The sequence below is a fragment of the Mustela nivalis genome, assembly GCF_964662115.1.
Source record: "Mustela nivalis genome assembly, chromosome: 5".
NCBI classification, from domain to species: Eukaryota; Metazoa; Chordata; class Mammalia; order Carnivora; family Mustelidae; genus Mustela; species Mustela nivalis.
Window position 1 is genome coordinate 100,780,085 of NC_139024.1, and position 27,134 is coordinate 100,807,218.

Here is a 27,134-nt window from a genome sequence, read left to right on the forward strand (position 1 = left end):
GATCTGATCAACAATAAGAATAGAATTATTTCCACCCTACTTTAAAAAAATATATTTTAGAGAGAGAGACAGAGAGAGCAAGGGAGCGAGCAGGGGAAGGGGCAAAGGGTGAGAGAGAGAATCTCAAGCAGACTCCACATTGATTGTGAGGCCCATCACAGGGCTTGATTCCAGGACCCTGAGATCATGACCTGAGCCAAAATCAAGAGCTGGCAGCTTAACCGTCTGGGTTACCCAGCTGCCCCACCCTACTTTTGATAATCTATTAATAAAGTCTAAATTTGCAGTACATTTTCTCGTGGGCCTATCAACTTGTTTCCTTCTGAACTTAAGGCCAAAGAACATCTTGGAGTCTCTCATGGTACACAAAGTAATTGTCAAAATCTGCCGGGACTGTATTTTTATTCTTTTGACCTAGAGCAAAATGTCAGGTTTATCTCTAATACATCACCATGTTTCAGATAACCTGGATTTAAATCCCATCTGCCCTTTACTAATTGTACAACCTTGACCAATTATTTAAATTTTGTATATTTTATTTTATTTATTCATAAAATGGGATTTATAATAGCACTTAAAAAAATTTTTTTAAAGATTAAATGAGATAACAGATAGAAATTGCTTAGAACATGCCTGATAAATGGCAAGCAGTATATAAAAGTTAGGTATTTTACATAACATAATTAATCAGAAATTCAAATAAAAGAGTTAATGCCTATAAAGAAAAAAATATTTTGTTGCTCACAGATTAAGGATATTTGTTAAAAACAAAATATAAAAAATAAAATATTCATTAATGGCAAAAAAAGTTAACCGTTTTCACTTTACAGAAAATATCTATACACACACACACCACACACATATATACATATATACATTCAGGCATATGTATATTCATTTATAGATTATATATATGCATTATTTACTTTATATATGCATTTCCAACATTCCTCCTCACAACTCCATAACCGGAAGCTCTGGACCCCAATCATACATGCATGGTCCTATATCCTCACACTACTCAAGCCATTACTCGATGCCACAGAGATCTGCCTGTAGTCCCAAATTCTTGACAATATAAACCTTACCCAGTGTGAGCCTTATTCTGTGCATGTTTCCCATCACCCTTGTCTCTCTGCTCACAGTGATCATGCTGTTTTTCAACAAAAACCCTCACAACAATAATTTATTTTTTGACCACAGCACTGCCATATAAGCTACGTATCTGTTATCACAAATTCTTTCATTAAATATCCATGCTCAATACTTATTTAGCATCTACTAATGCTGAAAACTGTCTGATATGGTGGTTGGTAGAATAAGTTCCAACTTCATCTTCTTATTAGTTGTCTGACTTTGCACATTTATTTAGCCTCTCCAAGCTCTGACTTCTTCATCCATAGATGGCGAGTCAAAAAAAAAAAAAAAAAAGGACTCACCTGACAGGGTGTAGAGTGGTTTAAATGATAAAATGCACACACAGCCCTCCAGCATTTTGTGGAAAGCATGTAGGTATGTAGTATTAGGAGGTTATTACCAGAGTTATTGTTTTAACCTTTCCTAAAGGCTATAAACTCCTTAAGGAGGTTTGGGTCCCATACTTTCTCTTTCTGTTTTTTGTTGTTGTTGTTTGTTTGTTTGTTTGCTTGTTTGTTTTGGGGGAAATAGATAGGAGAAACAAGATGGAACAGAAAGATTTCCCAAGACTATGGAGGGGATCCAAAACCAGTTCCTCCTTGAAGGTATGGGGTGGTAATACTTCTGGAAGGGGTATGGAAAACAGGCCTCCAACCCCAGGGAATATTATTAGAATATTTCTGGAGAGGAATATGGGTAGCAAAGCCATCAAATTTCAAAGGAATCTGTGGGCTTGGAAAATAGAGAGTACTTCTTATTTTTCTTAAAAAATTTTTGTAATGTTTTAAAACATATGCATGTATAATTTTGATGGAAATAAAAATCAACATAAAAGGATCAAGTACTACAAAAAGTACTTGTTAATTTTAAACACTAGTTATGGCTGTTTATACTCTGATCAAATGTCATAGAAAGCATCTGATAGAAGAATTCTACCTGTTTCCTCTAGTAAATCATAAGGAAATGTGCCTTAAAAAGAATGAAAAGCCTTCTTTGTTTAAGTTTGGGCTATATCAGATCCTTAAGAAGTATATTTCATTGTAAAAATATCTTGTGCATATAAGAGCAAAATACCATATTGAGCAAAAATACCTTGAGCATAAGTCTACAAGAGAGTTGGAGATTCTATTAATTTTCCAGTCAATGCAGAAAAAAAGGCATTGACCCAGATTTTCATACCTCCTACTACCAAAAAAAAAGTCTTTAAGGATAAACTTTTTTTTTTAATGTATCAAGCACTTCCTAAGAAAATTCAGCAATTTTTTCTGTTTATCTATCTACCCTCAACTCTACTGAAGTTGATCCAATTCAGGAAGCCGGCTACATAAAAAATCTTGATCTGCAAATAATAGCTGCTCAATAAGAATGAGTGAAAGGCATGCAGAAAATTCTGGAGCCTATATAAAATACAGAAAGTAAAGAAATTTTGGTATAGGTATTTTAATAAGATATATTTCTGATGATAAAAATACATAATCATTCTATGCCATTTTGAAAACTGGTAGCAAATACAAGAAAGAAAACTAGAAAATCACTACCAATTAAATTCCCAGAGAAAAAGTTCTCTGGAGAAAACTGGTCATTTACTCCTGGGAATTTTGTGATAGATTTTCAAAACACATGCATAAGTGGTTGTTTATTCCTTAACAGTACTTTGATCCATATCTCTATTATATTCCCTGCCTTGTGCTTGTGCTAATTTATAGAAGCTCATTATACATTTAATTTGTAACATTTGTAACATTTATATTTTATTTATTTTTTACAATTTTTTTAATCAATTGATATTTATCTTCTAATTCTATTCTTCTTAGGTGGAAAAAATGCTCATTTGTGATATAGTAAAAACTATCTCTTCTTTCCAAGATTTTTTCCATTTCCATTAAATGTAGAAGTTTTCCCCTAATGAATACTTCGAAATAAACATTAGCCTGCACCACATGATGACTATAGTTGAAATACTCTATTGTATATTTGAAACTTGCTAATAGAGTAGATCTTAAAAACTCTTAGCACATACACAAAAAAGAGTAACTCTATGTGGTGACAGAGGTTAACCAAGTAGACTATGGCAATCATTCCACAATATTTACGTATATGAAAATCATGCTACACAACTACAATGAATACGATGTCATCTATCAAAACAAAGTTAATTAAATGAGTATTAATGCCACTTTTATTTATAAGTACACATTTATTGTGTACTAAATTATTGTGCATAGTAATGATTCTTTCTTAGCTATTCTGTTTCATGGATATATATGTCGTGATATACAAATATTGCATTGCTTCTTTGATTACCTCATTATAATGTGTTGTAATACTTGATAAAGCCTTACAATGTATGCTAAGATTTCATAAGAAGATTCCTAGACTTTCTTTTCAACGAGATCTTAGCTAATTTTCATTTCAAGATGAACTTGAGTATGTTTGGTCAAAATCCAAGAAAGATTCAGTTAAGAGTTTTAATCAGAATAATAGTAAATCCATATTCATTTACAAAGACAATATTTTCCAACTCTCTTCTCACTTGGAAAATGGTTTGCTTCTGAATTTATTTAAAGCTTTTTGATTTATGTAAGGTTTTAGTCATAAAGGTTGTACATGTTCTTGCTAAGGGTTCCAATTAAATTTTTCATGTCTTTATGTTAGTTTTTCCACTGTCATTGGGATGTAATTTTCTCATAAGATTTTTAATTGGTTGTTTATATTCAAGAACTCTGTATGTTTTTAGTTTTAGAATTATGTATGCTCATTTAGCCAAACCGATGTATTTTAGTACAATTTCAGTAGGTTCCCAAAGTAAACAAAAAGGTTAACTGTATATGGTTGGACTTGTTGCATTTTTCAGGACTTCCAGACCTGCTAATTACTGATGACGATGCTGTCATCTTGTTTAGTTGTTTTTGTTTGTTTGTTTTAATAGAAAGGTCTTTAGTGTTGAAATATGTACTGTCAATTTGTGATAGACTTTGCCATGTGAGTAAAATATCTTTCCATTCCTAGCTTTCTCTCTCCAGCAAAATCAAGGATTGACTTCTTATTGTGTGCCATTAACTTTCTATTAAGACCACTGGTGTCCCAAGAGTAAGCAATTGAAGCAATCCACACCAGGGCCAGGAAAGAAAGGATTCATTAAAAGACAATAACACAACCAACCCTAAGTCACTCTGCTTCTTATTATCACCAGACCTCCACAACTCTAAACAGTGTGAGTGATAAAATATTCCTCCCAGAAATAATTCTGTGTTGATCAAAGTTCAAAAAAGTTGCCATTGTTACTGTTGTATTTTCCTAATATGTATGTAAACTTTAAATTAGCACATTTTTTATTATTTATCCCTCAATAAACACTGTATTATGTAGAGGTTAATATGGAGAACTGTTGGTTAGATAGTCGACCCCGATGCACATGGGTAAGAACTTAAGTTCAGTTATATTTTTCCTTTACAATCACTGTGCTTCCATTATTTATACCTAATCTGTTTAAATGCAGAAATACGTAGTGCCACATGATTTGGTGACACAACTAGCACCCAGAGCAAGCTCAAACGATTCTGAACCATTATGAACTTCAGATGTTTTTACCAAATAACAGAATTTTATTATGAATTTTCTGGGGAAGATATTTCAGCAGAAATATTTCAAACATGACAACACTTGAAAGCCAATAGAAAAAGTAATCCAAGGAAACACAGATGGATAGAGTTGTAATGTCTAGAGAAGTGAAATAGGATTTTTGTGAATCTCAAATAGATTTAACCATATGTTTATGACTTTCCTTAACTATTTGCATGTCTGTTGTATGAAATGGAACTTCTCAAAATTAAAATTTATAGAAATTATTCTTCAATCAAGTGGGAGTGAAAACAAATTGACAAATATAACTATACTGCTGCCAAACATCATTAAGATAGTTTTTTTAAAAAAATCATTTGCAGAAAGCTTGAAAACAGAAACTCTAATGTTATTTTTTTGTCTTTGACCAACATGTTGATATTGGTCAGTATTTTTCTCTATTTTTATTCCAAAAAATACATTAATATGATTTATAAATGTTAATTTAGTATCTCTTTTCTTATACTGTAATTTTTAAATCATTTTATTGGCAAACATACATATATACTAATATGTGTGTGTGTTTGTGTGTATACATATATATGTCATTCAATAAAAAGAGTTTTACTGTATTTTTGTGGTTTTATTTTACTGGATTCATTTCACAATTATTACTGAAAATAATCCATCACAGAGAGAAGCAAGATGTTAAAAAGATCTATTCTGAGTGTCTAGCCTTCTAGGTATGCCATCAACTAAGATCATATAATTTATTGAATTAGCAGATTCCCTGATACTAAATCATCCTTTCATTTCTAGGATCAAGCTAAACTGGTAAAGTTAAATGACTATTTGAAGTTACACTTACTTTCATGTTGCAAGTACTTTAAGATTTTGTCACAGGATTTTTTAAATTTGATTTGCAAGTAATTTTAATTAAGATTTCTGCCATGCGGTAAAGGAGCTCTCTTTTTTTCCTATCTTCTTATCCAAGTATGCTGATTTATTAAAAATTTCTAGATAGCCATATTTTTAGGATTCTGGGCCAATTTATGCAGCATTCACTTTGTTTCATTTTTTTTCCCACCCATCCACAAATGACAAAGCTTCAAACCTTTAAAAAAATAATGTTTTGGGCAAACTTTTAATAATTACCAATGTTGTTCACTTTTTCATGTTTCTCAATTGCTGAGGTAGCTCATTAAGATTTTCAGCTGATTAGCATAGAGTTAACACTATAAAGTGTTAAATCAATATTTATAATTATATATTATTTCTCTTTGTATTATTTTTCTTTTCTATTTGCTAATATTTGCCAGAAGCTTGTTGGTTATTTGGTCTTCTGAATTAACAGCTCTAAGATGAATTACTTCTACAGTTTGTTTTCTCATTCAGTAATTTTGTCTTTATTTCTATATGTCACTCTTTTAGGATTTATGGGGTAAATTGAATAGATGCTTAATTATATATTTTTTTAGATTTTATTTATTTATTTGAGAGAAAGTGAGCAAGAGAGAGAGAGCAGGAACAGTGGCAGAGGGAGAGGGAGAAGCAGACTCCCCGCTGACCAGGGGGCCTGACCTGGGGCTCCATCTCAAAGCCCTGGGATCATGACTGAGCCAGCCTAGAATACTTAATTTATTTATCTATGTATATATTTCCATTTTTCCTTTTAGGACACAAGCTCTGAAGGCATGAATTTACCACAGAGTTTAGTTTTGGCAACCACTGTTGTTTTGATACATTTTCATGTATTATAGTATTTTCTAAATCTTATTCTTTAAACATTTAACTTCTCTCTTAATTTAGCCAAAAGATTTATTAATCTATATTTTATGAATATGTAATTATAATTATGACATATGAAATGCCTATCTTTTTGTAATTTTGTTTTAAGTAAGCTCTATACCTAACATGGGGCTTGAACTCAGGACCCTGAGATCAAGAGTCTCATGCTCTACAGACTAAGCCAGCCAAGCTCTCCCTGTAATTTACTTTTACAAATGAAACATACTAGTTGATCTATGGCTTTTGACAAATGCAGAGTTCTGTGACCACCACCACAATCAAAATACAGAATGGTTCTGTCACTGCCTTGAAGCTCCATTAGTAGTCAATTCCTTGCCTACAGTTAATCTATGGCAAAACACTCATCTGTTCCCCATATCTAGAGTTTTGTTTTATCCAGAATTTAATACAAGGAAACCATATAATATGTAGCCTTTTGGGTCTGATATATCTCACTTAGCCAAATGTGTTTTAGATTTATCTGTTTTAGATAAACAGATATAACTACCTATTAATGGTTCGCTCCTTTATATGTTGAGAACTTCATTGAATGGATGCACTAAAATTTGTTTAACCATTCATTTATTGGAGGACAATTAATTCTTCCTGCTTTGGGGTAATAATGAAGAGAGCTTTTATTGGCATTTATGTATAGGTTTTTCTGTGACCTAGGATAATGCTCTAGAGTAAATATCTCCCAGTGAGATTTCTGGATCACAATGGCAAGTGTATGTGTAATGCACAAGAAACTCATGATTTTTTTTTAAATATTCCTATTATTTTGCATACCTGCCAACAATTTATGAGAGTTCTATAACCTTGTCAACACTGGTTGGTATTTTTATTTTTTATTTTTTTCAATTTTCCGTCTTAGCCATTTCTAGGACACATAGTAGTATCTTACTGCAGTTTTAATTAATATTTTCCTAATGACAGATGATGCTAAACATGGTTTTAGGTGCTTTCTGGATATCCATAACTTTTATATTTTAGAATTTGTATGTCATAGGATTAGTGATTTATCTAAACATCCCATGGATTCTCAAAAAATGTGTATCTTTATGCCATCTGACACATATCAATATATTTCAAAGTACAATCCTTGAGATGTGTCAATTAATGTAACTGTATTACCTTATTCAAGTATATCATTACTTTATTTTTATATATGTGCTTTACTATGCAGTTTTAAATGTGTGGTAGGAGTTCATATAACAATTTTGTTTCTACCAACTTATACTCATCCTTCCAGAATTGGATGTTTTATGCATTTTGATTTCTCACTTTCCTTATAAAGAACAGGGCTGAAGCTTTGTTGAGTTTTATATGGTTTGTGATCATAGTGACTGGTTCTGCTTCATGTTATTTATTTTCCTTGGAATTCTAGGCTTGCTATCATAAAATTCCGACCCCTGCTTTCTTCTACTTGCACAGCCCTCAGACACTGTCTGTATCCCTTGATTCAGAATTTATCTAATTATTTGATTGTCACTTCAGTCCAATTACTATTGTAGTTAGCACACTATCATATCTAAATTTGGATCTCTGTTTCTGAAATGTCTTTTCAAAACTATACCATGTCACAGTGTCAAAACTCAAAAAGTTACTATGTATGACAGAAACTTTTCAAAGCCAAGAGAGGTTGATAAAATGATGAATGTGTATAATAAAGAAATATTAATTTAGAGACCATATTTTACCCTAACAAATACACAGATGTACCCTGGGATTTTTCCATAACCTCAGATATCCCTCTCAACCTAGAAGGTTCAAAAGAGGGCAAGGTGATGAAATTGGATTGTGAATATTCCACAATTATTGGGATCATCTCAATAATTGCAGATGACCAAAAAAAAAAAAAAAAGTGATTCTGAAATATATTGGGCTTATTATAAGCAATGAAGGCTCAGACTCAAAAATAAAACTTGGATACTAAACTGGGGGATGTAATTTGTGGCCAAATGTTGGTAATTGCTTGTGCATTAAAACATAATACATGCATGTATTTAGTACTCCTTCTCTGCAATCCCAAAATGAGTCTTTAAAGTAGTATAATCTATGAGATACTTGGGACACTTCAGCATTCCAATTGTTCTTAGGTCATGTGTCTGTATGTTTTATAATTAAATTACAGAGCATTTGGGCATAAGTTTATTTAGATCAAATCCATTTGCTCAGCTGATTTTAATTCTCAAACTGGGTCTCCTCAAAGACCAGGAATTCCCCATTCTTCTTAATTTCTATTTCAGTAATCTGCCACGGCATGCCTTCAAGCAATTCTTTCTAAAATGGAATGTGGGAGATAGATTTTACAAACTCTTAAGTATTTGAAAATGTTTTTATGTGACTGTTATATGCAAATGACAAGTTAGGGGGAAAGTAAAAAATCAAGCATAAAAATGGGAAAAAGGTGAATAATTATTAAATATTTAGTCACAGGAGGGATTTCTAAGCATAAGCAACCATGAAATAAGGCAAATTAAAAAATGAACAAAAATAACATAGAACTTCCCAAAGAGAAAATATAAGTAGATAACAGACATGTAAAAAAAAAAAAAAAAAACATGATTCTTAGAAGAAATATAAATTTTTTAAAAAACATGAGTTTTAGATTATTAAAAATGTAAACATATCATATAATTTAGGTTTCAGTTTGATAAAAACAGCATTAGCATTTACTTGCTGTTGCATGTGTAAAAGAAACAAATTTACTAAAACAATTTAGTAATATATTTCAGGAGATTTAAAAAACAATAATTGAATGATTCATTTTCTAAGAACATACTTTAAGAAAATGATCAGAAAATGTCAGCGATGTTTACAAAACTTACATATACAGATAAACATTGTAACAGAGTATATGATAGTAAAAACTGGAAAAACTGCATGTCCTGTAATGAAAGAATGTTTATATAAATGCTGAATTATTGAGGTGAAATATTTGTCATCAAAAATATGCTCATAAAGAACAAATGAATAAACAAGAAAAATCATATACTAAAAAATTAAGAAAAACTAAGCACCCAGAAATAAATTCATGCTTATGGACAAAAAGACAAAAGAGGCAAGAATATATAATGTGAAAAAGAGAGTCTGTTCAATAAATGGCTCTGGGAAAACTGGACAGCTACATGCAAAAGAATGAAACTGGGCCATTTTCTTATACCATACACAAAAACAAACTCAAAATGAACTAAATACCTAAAAGGTGAGACCTGAAACCATAAAACTCCTAAAAGAAAATATGGCAGTAGTCTCTTGGACATAGGCCTTAACAACGTATTTACAAATATGTTTCCTCAGGCAAGGGAAACAAAATGAAAAATAGACTATGGGGACTTCACCAAAATAAAAAGGTTTACACAGCTACAGAAACCATCCAGAAAACAAAAAGGCAACTTACAAAATGGGAGAAGAGATTCACAAATGACTTATCCAATAAGAGGTTAACATTTAAAATATGTCACTGAGCATAATAAAAAATAAAATATGTAAAGAATTTATACAACTTCACACACACACACACATCCAAATAAAAATGGGCAACTTGAACAGACGTTTATCCAAAGAAGACCTACAGATGGCCAACAGACACATGAAAAGATGCTCAACATCACTCATCATCAGGGAAATGCAAATCAAAACCTCAATGAGGTATTACCTCACACCTGTCAGAATGGCTAGTATCAAAAAGACAAGGAATAAAATTTATTGGTGAGGATGTGGAGAAAAGGGAACCCCGCTGCACTGTTGGTGGGAATGTAAATTCCCTTTGTAAATCCACCTACTGTAGAAAACAGTATGGAGGTTCCCAAAAAGTTAAAAATGGAAACACCGTATGATCCAGTAATTCCACATGGGGTACTTATTCAAAGAAAATGCAAACACTAATTCAAAAAGATACATGCACCCCTATGTTCATTGCAGCATTATTTGCAATAGACAAGATATAGAAGCAACATAAGTGCCCATTGACAGATGAATGATAAAGAAGATGTGGTGTGTTACTCAGCCACACAAAAGAATGAAATCTTGCTATTTATGACAACATGGAGAGACCTAGAGGGTATTATGCTAAGTTAAATAAGACAGAGAAAGACAAATACTGTATGGTTTTGCTTATATGTGGAATCTACAAAACAAAACAAACAGATTCAGAGATATAGAAATATCTCTATATTTCTATATATCTCTAAACAGGTGGTTGCCAAAGGGGTGAGGTGTGGGGGGATAGGTGAAATAGGTGAGGGGATTAAGAGGTACAAGCTACCAGTTATAAAATAACTGAGTCAAGGGAGATGAGAAATATAGCATAGGGAAGACAGTCAATAATACTGTAATAACTGTGTATGTTGACAGAAAGTAACTGTACTTATTGTACTGAGCATTTCATAATGTATAGAATTGTAAATCACCATATCCTGTACCTGAAACTAATATAACATTGTATATTTGTGATACTTAAATGGTTAAAAAAAAAAGCTTTTTAAAGAACAAAGGGTATAATACATTATGCAAACATTGTTCAACCTGATGAAAAAGATGGATTTTTTAAAGTATAGAAGGAAATATATAAAAGTTTGAAGAATGGTTGGTTCTTGACTGTGGAATTAAAATGTTTCTCATGCTTCATTTTAATCTGGATATAAAGTAACCACAGAATCAACAAATATATGATCTTAATGCCCTGCTTGCCCTATCTCCAAAACGGCTTTTATGAACTGGTATTTCCACACGCAAGAACATTTCTCGGAATGAGCTCCCCATTACACTAGGCACCATGGTGCTCTGTTAGGCGAGTCCCAGAGCATAACGTGCTTGTGAAACCATACGACATCCCTCCTTGTGGAGATTCACAATGCTCATCAGCACAATAAAGATACTGAGAAGTCTCCTCTTGGAAATATCGAAATTGATTTAATTACCATTTCTCAGCAAAGTCCACAATGATTTGACTATCACATTTCAGATAACAACTCTTAAGAAGACATGGCATGCCTTCAAAGAAATACACTTTAGGAAGGCCATCTGTATGGCTCAGTCAGTTAAGCAGCAGACTCTTGATTTTGGCTCAGGTCATGATCTCACAGGTAGTGAGAAACAACCCTGTGTGGGGCTCTGTGCACAGCAGCGAGTTTGCTTAAGGATTCCCCACCCCACCCCCCCCGCTCCTCCCTCCACTGGTTCACACTCTGTCTCAAATAACTAAATCTTTAAAAAAATTTTAAAAAGTACATTTAAGAAAATGACAAAGAAGTCTGATCGTGCCCAAGAGATTTAAATAATTATGAGTCAACGTGAGTCTTAGTTTAGTCACCGTCATTGAAGATGAATTAAAATTAAACATGATTTTTGACCTCTTCCTGAGCAATCATTTTATCGCATGTCTTCCTAAGCACATCTCAGTTTGAATAATTAAAAATCAAATACTGATACCATTGATACTTTTTATGTTACAATCCATAGGTTGTGTAGGTGTGGTCAGGTAAAGCCAAATAGAGAAAGAGATAAAGAGACAGAATTGTTACACAGACTAGCAGGTGACATCCCAAATGTCCATCTTTACTCTGCAGCTACCACTTGGCTTGCTTTGCAAAGCAGAGATTAATGGTCAGGAGTTTTGATACAGGTTGATATGTTAGCTATGATACTTGCTTTTTACAATTCCTCTTGATTGCTGAGGAGAGCTGAAAATGAATTATCTTCATAAGCTTCATCACTTTGCTTTGAGAAATGTTGTCAAACCAAAATGCTTCCTTTGGGGAAAAAAAAAATTAATTGTCTCAAGGCCTTAGCCTCTAATTCATAATACACCCAAGGAGGAGAAAGAATGTATTTAGTGTTCATGTGGTTTGGGGAAATGAGTGAGCTCATTTAACACACGCAAGTTGTAGCTGCTACACAGATTAAGAGATATGTATTAAACGTGGAGGGCTCAGTGTTGGATAGAACACAGAGGAGATGTCAGCCATAGCTAATAGTACAAAGCCAAGGTTACCTACAGCAAGAGGAATTTCCTAATCTGTAAGTTGTAGGGGGTCCTGGAGCCCAAACATTCACTCAGCAGACTTCTCATGAGATTATCTGGCCAATACAGGCTTGGGTCAGAAAAGGTAGGCCAAGGACATTTATCCAAGGCTGGGCACCATACTCCAGGGGCCTTCATACTGGCCAGCAGACTGGTAGTTGTCCAGCATCCAAATGAACCCACTATTGGTTTGCACCAGTCTCCGACGACAGTTTTTGAGGTCTTTTACTGTTTGTAACTTTGATATTCTGCCTCTCTTCCATTTTGCTAAGTGTAACTCCTCTTCATGCCAAGTCTATTTTCTGAAGTTGGAAATCAACACAGATCACATTTCCTTTTTCCCTCAGTTGGTTGCAAAGCTCCAGGGTCGGTACCACTGGTGTCTGCAGAGTGCTGCCTATTCCTCTGCCTGTGAGAACTGTGAGTATTTGCCTCTTTCCAAAGGCCACAGCATCCCAGTTCGGAGGAAGGCCTGGAAGAGCCCACCTCCAGGGATAAGACTCTTAGCAATCTCACTATTTCACAATTTTTCCCTAAAATATAAAACATGACCAATGAAGTGAAAATACCCCAATACATGAAATGATGGGGAAATATATAGAACTTTACATGGAGGTTAAACAATGCCCCAGTGACAGCCCTCCCCAATGCATTCACAAAGATGACCCAGCACAGTAGTGAAGAGCTTGGACTCTGAATCCAGTTCCTCCTCTTACGAGATGTGAAACTTGGGACAAATGACTTAACATCACCAGGTGTCACTTTCCTCATCTCTGATTGGGCTCATGTTGTGAGAGTTAATTGAGTGAAAACTTGAAATGCTGTTAGTGCCCTGTCTGGCGCCTCCCAAGCCCTGGATATGGGCTACCTGGGGGACACGAATTTCAAGGAGAGCAGACATCATGATCTGCCTCGAGTTCTTCTCTTCTTAGTATTTCACTTGGGGAATCTGGTGTTTTGTAGCTATGATGATTATTCCCGTGATGGCGGGCCAGCAGACTTGGATCTGTGTTTTGCTGCAATATTTACTCCACAGACCCAGCAGCCTGATGGTGAAGAGTAACCCACTATTAAATATTAATCCATTTTCCCTCATAATCCCATCAAACGTGAAGCAATAATTGCCTAATGCCTAATATCCTGAGTAAATTCAAAGCAATGGAAGCAAAGAGGTCTTTATACCAATTCTTGGAACTCTCTACCCATTTTGACTTTAGAAAATGTGTCTCCACTGACTCAGAGGATCGCTTGAATCCACATCATGTTCAGTGTGTACAGGAACAAAGTAAACACTGGACACAACCTTGTTAGCACACAAACAAAGAAGTAAGTGAAGGTCAGGGGTCAAGATGGAGCCCAGATCAAACAACTTCTTTTTGAAAAACTCTATGACATTTTGCCCTTCTTTCCTCAGTACAACACACACACACACAAATGATGAGTGCTTAAGCCCAATGTATGCTCTGGAATGTGCAGGAAGCAAACAGTGCTTTTAGATACTACCTTTAAAATCACCAGAGCCTCCGTATGAGTAAAAAAAAAAAAACCCACAGCTTAAAAAATACAGGTTTCTGAAAGAGCCCCCAAGCTTTTCTGAAGCTGGGTTCTATCTGTGTTCTATGCCTTTTGGACTAACAGTCTTCCCAATGTTCTGTTCGCTGGTAACAGGCTTTTATTTATTTTTAATTTGTTTGTTTGTTTATTTTAAATTAATGTAAAGGGATTGAGATTTGAAAAAATATTTTCCCTATACCCAGAAGGTTCATTATACATGGTTATTTAAATAACAAAACACATTCTTGCAGATAATGTCAGTGAGTGCTTTTAATTGTATAGGGTGCTGGAATTTTTGTGTGGATTTTTTCAAAGTATGTGACATTGAGCAAAAAAAATCCTGGCACAAGAACCAGGGATTCTGGGTCTAGACCTCGCTCCTCTTGCCTTGTGATGTTGGCAGTGAAACAGGCACAGTCTTTCGCACAGTGCCTGGCCCCATAGTAGGTAATCAGTTTCTATTTGTCAAACAACTGAATGGATAACCTTTCAGAGCTCTAGTTTCCAGAGCTGTCAACTGTGGAATCGTATCTACTTCCACGAGGGCTAGACAATGCAGATAAAACCACATAAGGTACATAATGATACTTTCCAGAAGTATAAACCATTATCGTCATGCGATTAAAAATTACACCTTTCTTCGTGAAAAGAGTATGTAGTGGCTTCTTTCAAATTGTTAGATGCTGAATATGTGTTCACTTTTAAATCCCAATTCTGTCCCAATCTTACCAGATGCTACTGTACTTGAATGGTTAATAAAACTGCACAGTGCTGTTGAAAAAAAAAAAAATTACACCTTTTTCAAAAGTAGGTTACCAAGCTAAATCCTAGTAGCCAGACAGATCACAGTTCCAGTATGGATTTTTCCATTTATCAGTTGGGCGACCTTTGTAAGTTATTGAATCTCTGCTCACGTCTCAATTTTCACATCAACAAAATAGGAGAAGCAAAATATTTATGCATACAGTTGAGATGCAAATTAATTGACATAATATATGCAAATCACTCAGTCCAGTTTCTGGCACAAGAATTATATTTATTGTTGTTTTTGTTGCTTTAATTACTAATGCTACAACTATACTATAATTTAAATGCTACGGATGTGACAATGTCTTATACTTTAAATGTATCACATGCACACATGCTGGAATGATAATGGTTTGCTTAATTTGGATAAATTCTTCCTCAGAGTAACTGTTAACAGTAGAATGATAACTGTTTTGACACAGCAATATGGAAGAGAAAAATCTTACATGTTGATTTGAATAGATCAAAATATATATATATAGTTAGAATCCATATTTTAAGAACATTACTCATCACAATTAAATATTAGATCATCTTTCAGCATGCTATCAAATAATGAAAAAAACCCAGTAAATTTAGATTTCCTCACTCAATGTATTATAAAATATTAAAAGTCAATGTGATGACTTTACAATATGTATATTGTAAACATGTATGCCGTTTGTTCGATTTTTCTGATTAAACCCATAAGTTCCCATCCTGCTTCAAAATATTATAACAGAAAGCAATTCAAGAAAAGTAATAAAAAGATGTGACTGCCATCTGAAAACAAAACAAAACAGCCCTGTCTAGGAAAGTCAAAATACTTTAAAAATGGTATTAAATAGAAACAAAATTATGATCACACAAATAGTAATAAGAACTGACTCAAATTAGAAAAACATAAACTTAAACATGATTTGAGTTACATACAATATAAAAATTTCCTGGATTGAGTGATCATTCGAACAGAGTGGCTTCTCTATTTACAGTTCAGGAGTTTATTCACCGAGATTTTCATCATAAATCAACTTTTTAAAAAACTAAAACTAAAAAAAAGTTGACTTATGAAACTTAGCATTAAAACTCAAGACACTTTTTCCTTCTTTCAAAGGGTCTTTTAGAGAGTGCTCATGCCTTCACAACCAAATATTTTCAAATTGTATATTATCCCTTTGGCCGCAATCAGTTTCCACTTCCCCATAACAAACAAATAGGACAGGCAGTATCTGGAACTAAAGTAAAACCATGGGTTCATTCGAAGAATCCGAGCAAAGGTAACATGAAAAGCCCCTCTGAGTGGTACATCACAGAAACTGTTGCCTTTGGGAGCCCAAAGGGAAGGCCCGCACTTACCTATAGGCTCTGTCGAGGACTGGCCTCTTTTTCCAGAATACGTGAGTGAGGGAATGCAATCTACCGACAGTCCAACTCCAAGATAGAGTCAAGGAAATTCAAGGGTTCATTTTCTTTTGGGTAGAGGAAAAGTCATGGGCATAATATTCCACAATTCCAGCAAGGCGGCCTGGGTGTTGATCTCTTCTGACACTAGAACACCACAGACTCAATTCTAGTACAAGTAGTTGTAGCAAGAGTGGTTGCTGTGCATTGAGTACTTCTTTCACGAGACTTACAGGCCTCTAACCTCACCTAAGTACAATTCTGTATTAGGATCTCCACTTGACAGAGAAGGCAACAGTCCCAGTAAAGTGACATAGTTTGCTCAAGGATATGCAGCTGTGTGCAAAGCTGGTATCCCAAAACCCCTACACTTACACCCTATGGAGATAGTTAAAGAACTAAATGATCTCTGTTCCCTCTGAGCAAAGAAAAACATCTATAAGACAGGAACCATTAAGCCTATCTAATTGACGGCCTTCCTTCTTCCTCAGTAAGTCAGTCTTCAGTGTCTGCATCAAGGTTATTTGTAGAAGAGCCTACACAATTTCCAATTGAACCCTCTCTTCCACAGCTTGTGGTAATTACAGATGTAAAATCGGGTTAAAATTGCCATCCTTAGCACTTAGAAGGGGAACGTAGACCATTCGGGAAAGGCACCGTTCTCCTGTGCGCTTGTGTGTGATTCAAGGATGGGGCCGAGGGGGGGGTGGCTTTGAGTCCCAAGAAAGCTGCCAAAGATTGAGGGTAGCAAAGAACAACAATAATCCCAATTTGCCTCGTCCTGACATTTCTGCCTGTTACATTCCCTGGAGAGGAGATCGTCAGATTGTACCCGGAATTCAAAATGCTTTAACACACAGTCATGGGTCACTTGCGGAAGGAAGACATAAGATTGAGAACGAGCAGACCTGAAGATTGAAAAAATCATCTGTTCTTGGTATTTGCTCTGTATATTTGCATGAACTGGTGCTTTCTATTCAGAGTTTTCTGGTTGTGACTTCTATTCGCAGTCCACGGTTTGTCATGGGATCTGCAAGAGCTGCTTCTCCCGGGATTTTTGGTTTTTGTTGTTAATTTCAGTCTGTTCTAAAATAGTTTTAATATATCATGTGATCCTGCTGATCTCTATACAATTTAAGAGTTTTTCAACACATCATGTCTATTCTGCCACTTCACCAACTGGTGAAGTTAATAACTCCTACACGAAATCATGATTATATCTTGAATTTTATAATAAATTAGTAGGGCAAAGGTTAACATATGTGTGCACATATACATGGACACACACAGACATATAACTAACTTGCACTGAAACTGAGGTGATTCTGGAACTTCCATGGACTAAACACTTAATATTCATTTACCGATTTCGTGCCTCAAGAACCACTCTCCACTTTTCTCTCCTCTGCTCTCAGCACCAGGAAGCTGACTGCCATAAGCTCCACCAGGAGCCTCCAGGGCCTTGTGGCTTTTGGTGCCGAAGAGAACATGGCGGAAAAGTAGAGACTGAGTATTTAGTCCTTGGTTTCCCTCCCTGCTGAGTATTTAAGGGTTGGCCGCATGGCATTCCTCTCACAAAGACCATAGTTCCTGGCAGGATATCTTCCCCACGCAGCTCTCCTCTGAGTTTTCTGGTAATGGTTTCTGCTCCCTGCCCAGAAGGACTGACGGAAGGCTCCTCTGTTGTTCTGGAGCTGCATTATCCCCTATTTTGCCAGAAAGCTCTACCCACAGCATGATCAACATTACAGCATTAGGTAAACTCTCCTCAGATGATTCAGCTTGCACATGCTCTCTCTTTCCTTCTGGGACACTGACCCACCCCTGGGGATAAGAAAGGATGAATAGGGCATGGTTTCTGCCGTCACAACATGTAATCAAATACGCAGGGCTGGTTTCTCTGGAAGATCACCTGGGCAGTTGCACAGGCCCCACACTCAGAAGGACCTCATGCCTGAGCTTATGATCTGCTGCCACTAGGCTGGAGTGCTTGATAATTTTTGAACAAGAGGCCCCAAATTTTTATTTTGCACTGGGCTCCACAGACTACTTGGCCACTCTTGCAGATGCCAGAGCAGACTTGGGATAAGTGCAACGCTGGTAACAGTTTAACAGCTCTTGGCTGAGGGCTCACTATGTCCAACTGCTATTCTTAAAATTACATGTGTATTCATTCATTTCATCCTCTCCACCCCCAAAGAGGAAGGCATGCTCATTATTGGCACGTTTTAGGTAAGGAACCAGGGACGCAGAGAGGATTTAAGTAACCTGCCCAAGGTCACACAGCTAAAAGGTGTAGAATATGGGATTCCAATCCAGGCATTGGAGCTTCTTCTTTGCTACTCTACTTCTGCGATAGAAACACTGAAAGGAACACAATCACATTTAACCTATAATTAAATCCTAAAGCCATGTAAGCCGCAATAGGCATGCACTTAAGACTGGCAATAACAGTGTCTCCTACATAGGAAGGCTAATCACAAAGTCACAATAGGGACGAAACACTTGCGCATAGCAAGTGAAATTGAATTTTTCATATCATACAGCATAAGAAGAGCTGAACAGGTTTGTAAATGTTAAGAAATCCTCTGATTTTTGACCTCTTAGTTCTGAATAAAATCTAGATGAGACTCAAATCTGCTTATCTTGCCTTTCTCAATCTTTTTTCTTTACTCCTAACAACTCAAGGAAAGCTGGGAAACAACAAGAACAATAAAAGTTATTTACATCCAGAAGGAAGTAAACACACTAAGAGATCATTTAATTAGATTCACGTATTTCTAAAATACAGGGTTGTTTCTTCTCCTGCAGGCACCAATATTTTGCAGCTTATAAAAAGTAAAACGAAAGGCCACATCATCATGAAGACAAGGATCCTCAGTGTTTAGAAATTATAAAACAGCGCATACCCTAGTTTAGTCTCTATATCAAATTATTTAGAACCAGACAAGGTCTTGCTTTTTCAGTTTTATAATAGAATGTTTACACAGCTCACTGCCTTCCTCTCCTTGGGTATGGAGGGCTGTTGTCATTTTCCTTCTCCCAAAACCACGAGAGATCCTTCTGACTAATCAGAGATCTTTTTTTCCCTTCATATTAAACGTCGCACATTTCAATAGATTCTGTTTTCACTTTCTTAGATTATGATTTTACCATTTTAACTCATTTAGACATTATAATTGTATTAATTTAGACAAGACTCCTACCAGTCAAGAGTGACTACCTGATTATGTGGACTCTTACAGACATCTCGGAGAACGGCAGGTAACTACTCCAGTTATTATTTTTATCTTACTGTCACCATTTTCAGATCCACAACTGGACCTTACACATTCCAATCAGACATCCAAAAAAAAAAAAAAAATCACAACACCATCCCCTCTTCCCCAAATAAACGAGCCATCTGTCAGGGCTGACTGGTGCATTTTAAAGGAGATCTCAGCCAAGGGTATTATTTTAAGAGATGAGCAAATGGGGAAACCCCACAGCCCAGCCAATAAAATATGAACTTAAGGTGCAAAGAAGCACTCATAAATATGGCTTCGAACAAGGGATTCATTGTTTGGCTCCAACCCTTTCAGTGGCTCCTCTGATCTCAGCCCCTCTCCGTGCGTCAGGGAAGCCTCTTCCTTTAACCTGTGGTTTTTTCAAGCTGAGCCACTACATTATTTATGACTGTAAATGTGAGTAGCTCGTCTGTACGCTCCTTGTACACACACACACACAGGGCCCCCTCCTTTTTCCCCACTTTGGTATTTTCGGGTGGAAGGATGAAAGGGTTTTCCCCTGGAGCTGATGTGGTTGGGATGTGGAATTAGCTGCTGTGTCAGTGTGAGGTAGACTGAGGATTTCCCAACACGCCCTCCACCTGCACACCCCAAGACCAGGCTCTGATGACTCATTTCATTCATTTTCTTTTTCCCAAGGGCTTTTTAAAAAAATTTGTATTTTATTTCTGTCTCTGTCTCCTCCTCATTGTTCTCTGCTCTTGATCCTTTTATCCTACCTCGTCCTCCTCTCTTCTCAACTTCCAGACAGGAATTAATCTCTTCCTGGATGTGCCATGAGTGTGAAATAAAAATGACGTAAGCGAAAGCATTTCATAAACGAACAGAACTGCATGTTTTTGCGTCATCTTCGTTCAGCGCTGCAGTTTTTTCTTACTTTTTTCTAACTTTCCCTTACATTTCCCCTTTTAAATTTTAATTATGTAATAAAATAGGGAAGGCAAAAACAATTAAGTTCGGTCAATGGGATTCTCAGGGAGAGGTGAGAAGGCAAAGAAGCATGGGACAGTGGAGAAACAGTTCCAGAGGATGGCAACAACCAGAGAAGTTCTGATGCCCCGGGGAGCTTTTCTCCTGATGGGTGGAGGCTGCAATTGGCACGTCATAACCTTTTCCTTCTCAACTCCAGAGAAACAGGAGACTGTACCTAAATGATCACGCTGTAACTAATTGATTTTCGGCTAATCTCAGCCTCCAGCTATGAAGAAACAAGGACCAAAAGCGGACCCCAGGAAGGGGTGGGGACAGAAAGAGAGGAGTGCCAAGAAAGCCTGGAGGTAGAGACCATCGAACTAAAGAGGAGAGGCCAAGTAATGGGAAGGGAGGGGCTGAGAGAGGGAGGCAATATTGAAAAAATGGATGAAAGGAGGGAACTGGAAGTAGTGGGTGAGGCCACCCCATGCCCTCTGAATTTATGTTATCATACCTTCACAGTTCCAGGTGTTAATTCTGAATAAAATTTTACAACTGGCTATTTGTGAGTGGCTATTAACAGGAGGAAAAATCTTTTAATTAAACTATATGATTATACGTATCACTGCAGCCATGCCTGTCATTTGACAATAATACGGCTTTAAAGAACAAGAATCCCTTGGGTCAAAATCATGAAGGCAAAAGGTTGTTAAAGAAGAGAGTAAAAAGATTTCCACCCTCCCAAGCATCTTTTCTCCTCAAAAGTTAAAGGTGTAAAAGAAGTATTGTTTCACCCAATATTAGCATTTGTTATTCCAGGCGTATCTATGAATATGTACTATAATGGTTTTAGACCCTCTTGTCAACATTCCCATCACTGCTCCCTCTCCCCAAAAAATCTTGCATGTGTTTATAGGTAAGTTTATGTTACACAAGTGTTAATAACCTTGTTGGAGAGACTACACAGATAGGCATCTTTAGGTAGATCTGTGTATAAATTCCTCTCCACTGGGCACTCGAGTCAGCCAAAAGCAACAATAAATATCAATGATGTCTTTCAAACCTGTCAAACGAGAACATAAGCATTTTTTTCTTCCAGTACCGGGAGAGTTTAATGATTTGGGGAAGTAAAAGGATAAGGGTTTAACTCAAAGTTTTGAAAGTATTTTTTTTTTCTCTTTCATATCTTACCATGCTAAATATGTTGTTATAAAATACGAAAAAAATCCAAGCAACACATTCATGTACTTTTATCCCTTAGAATTAATACATGTTCTTAAAATATATCTAAGAAGTTTTTGACTCCAAGTCAACTGACCAGAAACCATTAAAAAAAAAAAAAAAAAAAAAAACCCTCCATCTTTATCAGAGAAATATATGTAGACAGGGAACACCATGAAAATAAATTTCCTGTGTTCACTGTTTTTTGTGCTTTCCTCTAAAACATCCACAGTGTTGTATCATTTTCATTGTACTATTGCCAAGTAATCAAACGAAATTGTAAAAGATCTTAGAAATACACATGTTTATCTTAATGTAAACAGATTTATTTAAAAATTGCAGATTTTCCTTTCTTTCCTGTTATTTGCATAGATATCTGATATATAAACTAATCCTTTAATATTTTTGAAAAAGATGGTTAAAAAAGAAAAGATTTACCAGAAAGATATTTTTGTTCTCAATGAAATGACATGGTATTGACTGAGAAGGACGCCTGGAATAGTCAACAGTTTTAGGGACAAAGCGGAAGAGTCAACCTGCAAAAGCTGGACACTAGAGACTGAAAAAAATTGGCCTAAAAATAATGAATCCAATAGAGTGGAAAGTTTCTCTTCACACAATAATTAATATTTGTCTCTTCAGAGTGCCCAAATCACTTAAACAACTTAAAGGTCAAAATAAGGTGCTTGTTTTCATGTTTAGTTGTTTACATCAACTTTAAGGCAATTTATTCACATTTTATTTTTTCTTTTAGGAAATTCTCATCTATTTTTCATTTATGAAAAAAAATAATCTCATCTGGAATTTTAAAAAATAGATTATTTTGTTAAATGATTCAGAGTTTAATTGCTCTTGATGAGCAAAACTAACATTAGAAAAAAATGTCTTTCTGAATGACAAGGTAATTCTAGAAAATCCATCATTTGACTTGAAAATGACACAGATTTGTGTTTATATAAAGGACATATCTTTCTAGTGTAATTCAGCTTATTATGGGAACTGTCAACAGATTCTTTTCACATATTTAAATATCCAGGTGACTTCCTCAATACAAATCCCTTGCTTATGGCTAATTTGATCACTTGCCCTTAGTTTCCACAATATGCATATCTTTTAAGTTTCTAACATAAATAAATGAACAAAATCCTCCTGAGTCTTCTAAGAACATAAAAAAACACTATTTGTTAATGAATGTTACATTAAGAACCACTGACATTCTTAGTGCAGTTAATCATGATATTACACTTTAACCTTTTCTAAGTCTGCTTTGACCTATTTTATTATGGAAGAAATACAGAAGTTAAAACCTTTTACTAAGTAGTGTTTGATTGTAAGCTTTGGATATATTAGAAGGCACAGTCTAAGGTTAAAATAAAGTTGTAGTTCAATTTTCCTCAGAGGCTACTAGGAAAATCTCAGTACCAGAATCAATTTGTCAGTAATTTCACATGAGACATTTAGGTTTGTATTATTAAATAGAGAAAAAAATAATACAATTCATTATTGAGGATACATCACTATTAAGCAGTTCAAGCATGATAAAAATAAATATCTTCTGAAGTTTATATCTAATATTGTTTCTCTAGAGTAAAATAAATAATTGTGTTTCATGGTATAGTTAGTAAACTGTTTTGTTGTTATAATCCAAACAATACAACCAAAACTTCATTGATTTAAAAATATAAGTATACTTTAATGATAAAAATGGCCCTAAAGGTCACTGACTAAAACTGTTTATTATTGTTTTTGGTTTTCTTATTCTGTGTAAATGTATAAAAAGTAATGGCATACAGATTCAAAAATCCTACTTAATTCCTTCCTAAAACAAATATACTTCTTTTGTGAGTAATCAAAATATTTGATTTCAATAAAACATATATTTTAGAAGAGATTCATGGCTGAGCCATTGTTTTTTAAAATACATGACACAGTCTGCCCTGTCAGATTTTAGGTGACCGGAACTAATTTTTTCAGTGATATTTTTTATGCATATGTAAATCATGCTAGATTGAAATTCTTCTGTTAGAATATTAAAACTCCTTTAAATTACTGAATAATACTTTAGAAATTGCAACAAAGTAAAATATCCCATGAGCCACATTGCATATCACTTATACTAGGAAAAAGCAATCAAACTAATTTAGAATTAAGCCATATTTCAATGGCTTGAAAGTTCCAAATGAAACCTGTTAATTATATGTAGAAGAAAAGGCCTCCAGGACACCTGATTAGGGCAACCAATGATGACTTACAGAAACTTATAATAATGAGAGCTCTGTCTCCAGCAACACGAAACTTGATTTATTAAGCACCTTATCCTTCATGCTAGGATTGCGAAGAGCAAATGAACAGAGCATATGAGGCAACATGTTTTATAAAAGCATTCATGTATTTGGATTTGTTGCTATCTGACTTTTCAAAGACTATTTTCTTTGAGATGTTATACAAGGAAGTTTTTAATTAAGTATAATAAAACATGTCAATTTTAAGTCAAAGCAGATTGCAGTTTTCAAAGTTTTGAAAGTTCTTACATTAAAATGTTTCTAATTCTTTCAAGTTGATTACATTTGTTCATAAAATTTTGTCTTCAAAACTGACTATATACCATGTTATTTTTTTGAATGTCTGAAGATAGCGAATTTTCATCTTTAGCCTCTACTAAAACATTTTTAAAAATACAGCTCTGTGAAATCACCCTAAATTGGTAACTCCTTAATACTTTTAAGAGATGAAATACTGGGCACTAATTTACCATTTGATATTGTCAATATTTTAAATCTGCCACAAAAATACCAGCTTTGAGTAAAACATAATTTTTTTAAAAAGTATTCTTTAATAATGCTGCTAATCAAAGAAGTTTTTGATTCATTTTTTATCCTAACGGAAGAGGAAGATTTTGCATAAGTAGAGAACATCATAGCATGTTTTATATTTCTCTTGCTTCTGGAAACAATCAAATGGGTATGATACCGTTTCATCATTAAGAAGTTAAGAAATATTAGTTTGAAGCTTCTTTTCCAAAGTGTTTTTCACACTTTCAGAATCTCTCCCTGAAAATCTTTGATAGTAATCTTTTTCAGAATTATTTGATCTTAGTTAATTGTATGTTGATATTTTCACAATAACTGACTCGGCCAAATGAGAGTTTTTAGGTGGCAAATAAATGTATTCTTACATGTTTGTTAAATTGCTAACAAAAAAATGTTCCAAAAAGACACTTTAATTTTCAATCTACAAACACTTCTTTCTTATTTGTATTATTATTTTTTTGCCCATAGCACAGCTATCCTCATAAATTTTCCTTTTTTGTAGACTACTGCTTATTTATTCACACATTAAAGCATGACTGAAATTTTAACAAGATTTCAAGGACCTAAATCTACTTGACTGTAAGTGTTTAATTTTAGCTTTTCATATTTAAAAAATTAAATATATGTACCTGTGTGTATGACTTTGTTGCCTAAAGCAAAATCTTACCTTGTATCAATGAGAGAGAGGAAACAGAAGCTGGAGAAGAGAGTTACAGAAAATGACTTTATATAAACATGACCACCTACCAGGCTGCTACTTTACTATTAGAAAAACTTCCACTTAGTAATAACATCGTTTAACAAATAAAAGAACAACATACCTAAATTGACAAAGCTCATGACCATGTCAGCATCGTTCAGAAAGTTGGTATCATGTAGGCTGGCTAGAGGTGGGCTCTGGGTGGTCAGAGGAGTCGTTCGAGATAACTGTATGCGGCGAGGGTACCCATTGGGAGAAGCTGTGTATCCTTTTCTTGCTCCTCTGGTCTCTCCTGCCAGGGATGCCCTCACTGAGTATTCCGACTCTTCGGGATTTTCTTCATTGGCCATAGCATTGTATAGGTCCAGCATAAAGAGAGGTGCAGAGGAAGCTTGTTTTCCAGGTGAAAATGGTCTGGGTCTATGAGGCAAACCCAAGATAGAGAGAATTTCCCTCTGTATTTCCCGTCTTTCGTGGTTCCGTAGTCTTCTATAAATAAAACTGGAGTGAACATGATTGTCTCCCAAACCTCCTTTTGCATAACCCACTAGAACCCAGCAGCTCCAGAGGAAACCCACAATACTCTTAAGTAGAAATACAGTCAGATGCATTTTTGTCCAAAAGCAAAAGTTGATATTTTTAGTCCTTCTTGTCCTCTTTAAAAAAAAATCTAAGTTCCTAGGAGGTGCGTTTTCCCAGTAGCTGAAAAAACAAGTTTACCTATTCTTCATGACAGTGACATTTCAGAACATAATATGCTCACTGATTTTCCTGTCCTATTTTAAATATTTTGGAATATGTCAAGAGTAGTTATTTCTAAGAAAGCTGAAACTTGGATTTCCAATTATCCACAGTTGTTAAGAGTTTTTGTTGCATTGATGTAGCAGAAGACGGATAAAATTATTTGATCAGATGACCTATGCATTCCTATAGGAATTTATGGTAATCAGGCCTTTGGTATTTGAATCAAGGAAAGTTGATCTTCTGATAAACTGTAGTTCCCAAAGTTATCTTCACTTGCTCTTGAGTTCTTCTCAACCCTTGAGCTCTTTCCAAGACAAATCCTGATTTCTGAATCACAGATCTATGCTGATCTGCACCTTGGTGTTGGAATATATATTTGTCCGGCAGCTTGGTGATAACTTTAACATCTTTTGTGTCGTCTTAGTGTAAAATAAGACTCAAGGTTGTACTATTCAAGTAAATGTGTTTCCCTGAATTTACTTGAAAACCTTCCTGTAAGTCCATTCAATCCCTTTCTCCTTCTAACTGTTAATTCCACCTCCAGCAGGCACAAATATACCAGCCCTCTTCAAGGGAGATCTAAAGAGTAATGTAAGCACAACCCTGCTGGGAAAGAAGAGGCTTCTCATTGTAATTTGAAACTGGTAAAGCAAAAAGAACTTAACCCTTTTGCTACCAGAAAAGTCTTCATTTTCACAATTTTATAGCCACGCATCTAACACAGCACAGTGATACATGGGGCATAGAAGTCCTGGGGTGGGGGCAAAGCCAGTTTTAAGCAGCACACTGAAAATTTTGCCACCAGTTTTATAGAGTACTCTTTTATATCTTTCTTTTCATAGTACACATTTAATACACTCTTATATTAAGTCTCAGGTTGTGGCTAAATTAACATAAATCTCAGTTCTATATTTGAGGTTATTTCTAGCTTTTATGAGTTATTAAAATTTACTTCTTAAAACATAAAAGGAAGAGTTGTAAATTGAAGTTAATTTGTTGTTTCTTAATGACAGTCAGATCTTTCTAGAATAAAATACAGTAGAGAAGTAATCAGCAGTAAATATATTCTAGCTCCCAAAGCAGTAGTTATAGTAATTTAATAATGATGATGAGATAGCCCAGCTTTAATGATCTTTAAATACAAAAATTTTAAACAGAAAAATATATTTCCATTTCTCTTATTAAGTCAGTTACGGTTGAAAGAC

General features: G+C 35.0%; 1 protein-coding gene across 2 annotated transcripts in view; it reads right to left on the reverse strand.

Annotated features, from left to right (window-relative positions):
* BMP5 (bone morphogenetic protein 5) overlaps positions 1-26,517 on the reverse strand; it is a 115,111-nt gene extending 88,594 nt beyond the window's left edge. The window contains exon 1 of one of the 2 annotated variants that reach the window (XM_082731239.1): positions 25,307-26,517. In XM_082731239.1, coding sequence (XP_082587365.1) covers positions 25,307-25,796 — 490 coding nt within the window. In that variant the 5' untranslated portion in view covers positions 25,797-26,517. The remainder of the gene's footprint in view (positions 1-25,306) is intronic. The other variant, XM_082731240.1, reaches the window with a different exon arrangement.
* Positions 26,518-27,134: the final 617 nt, after the last annotated feature.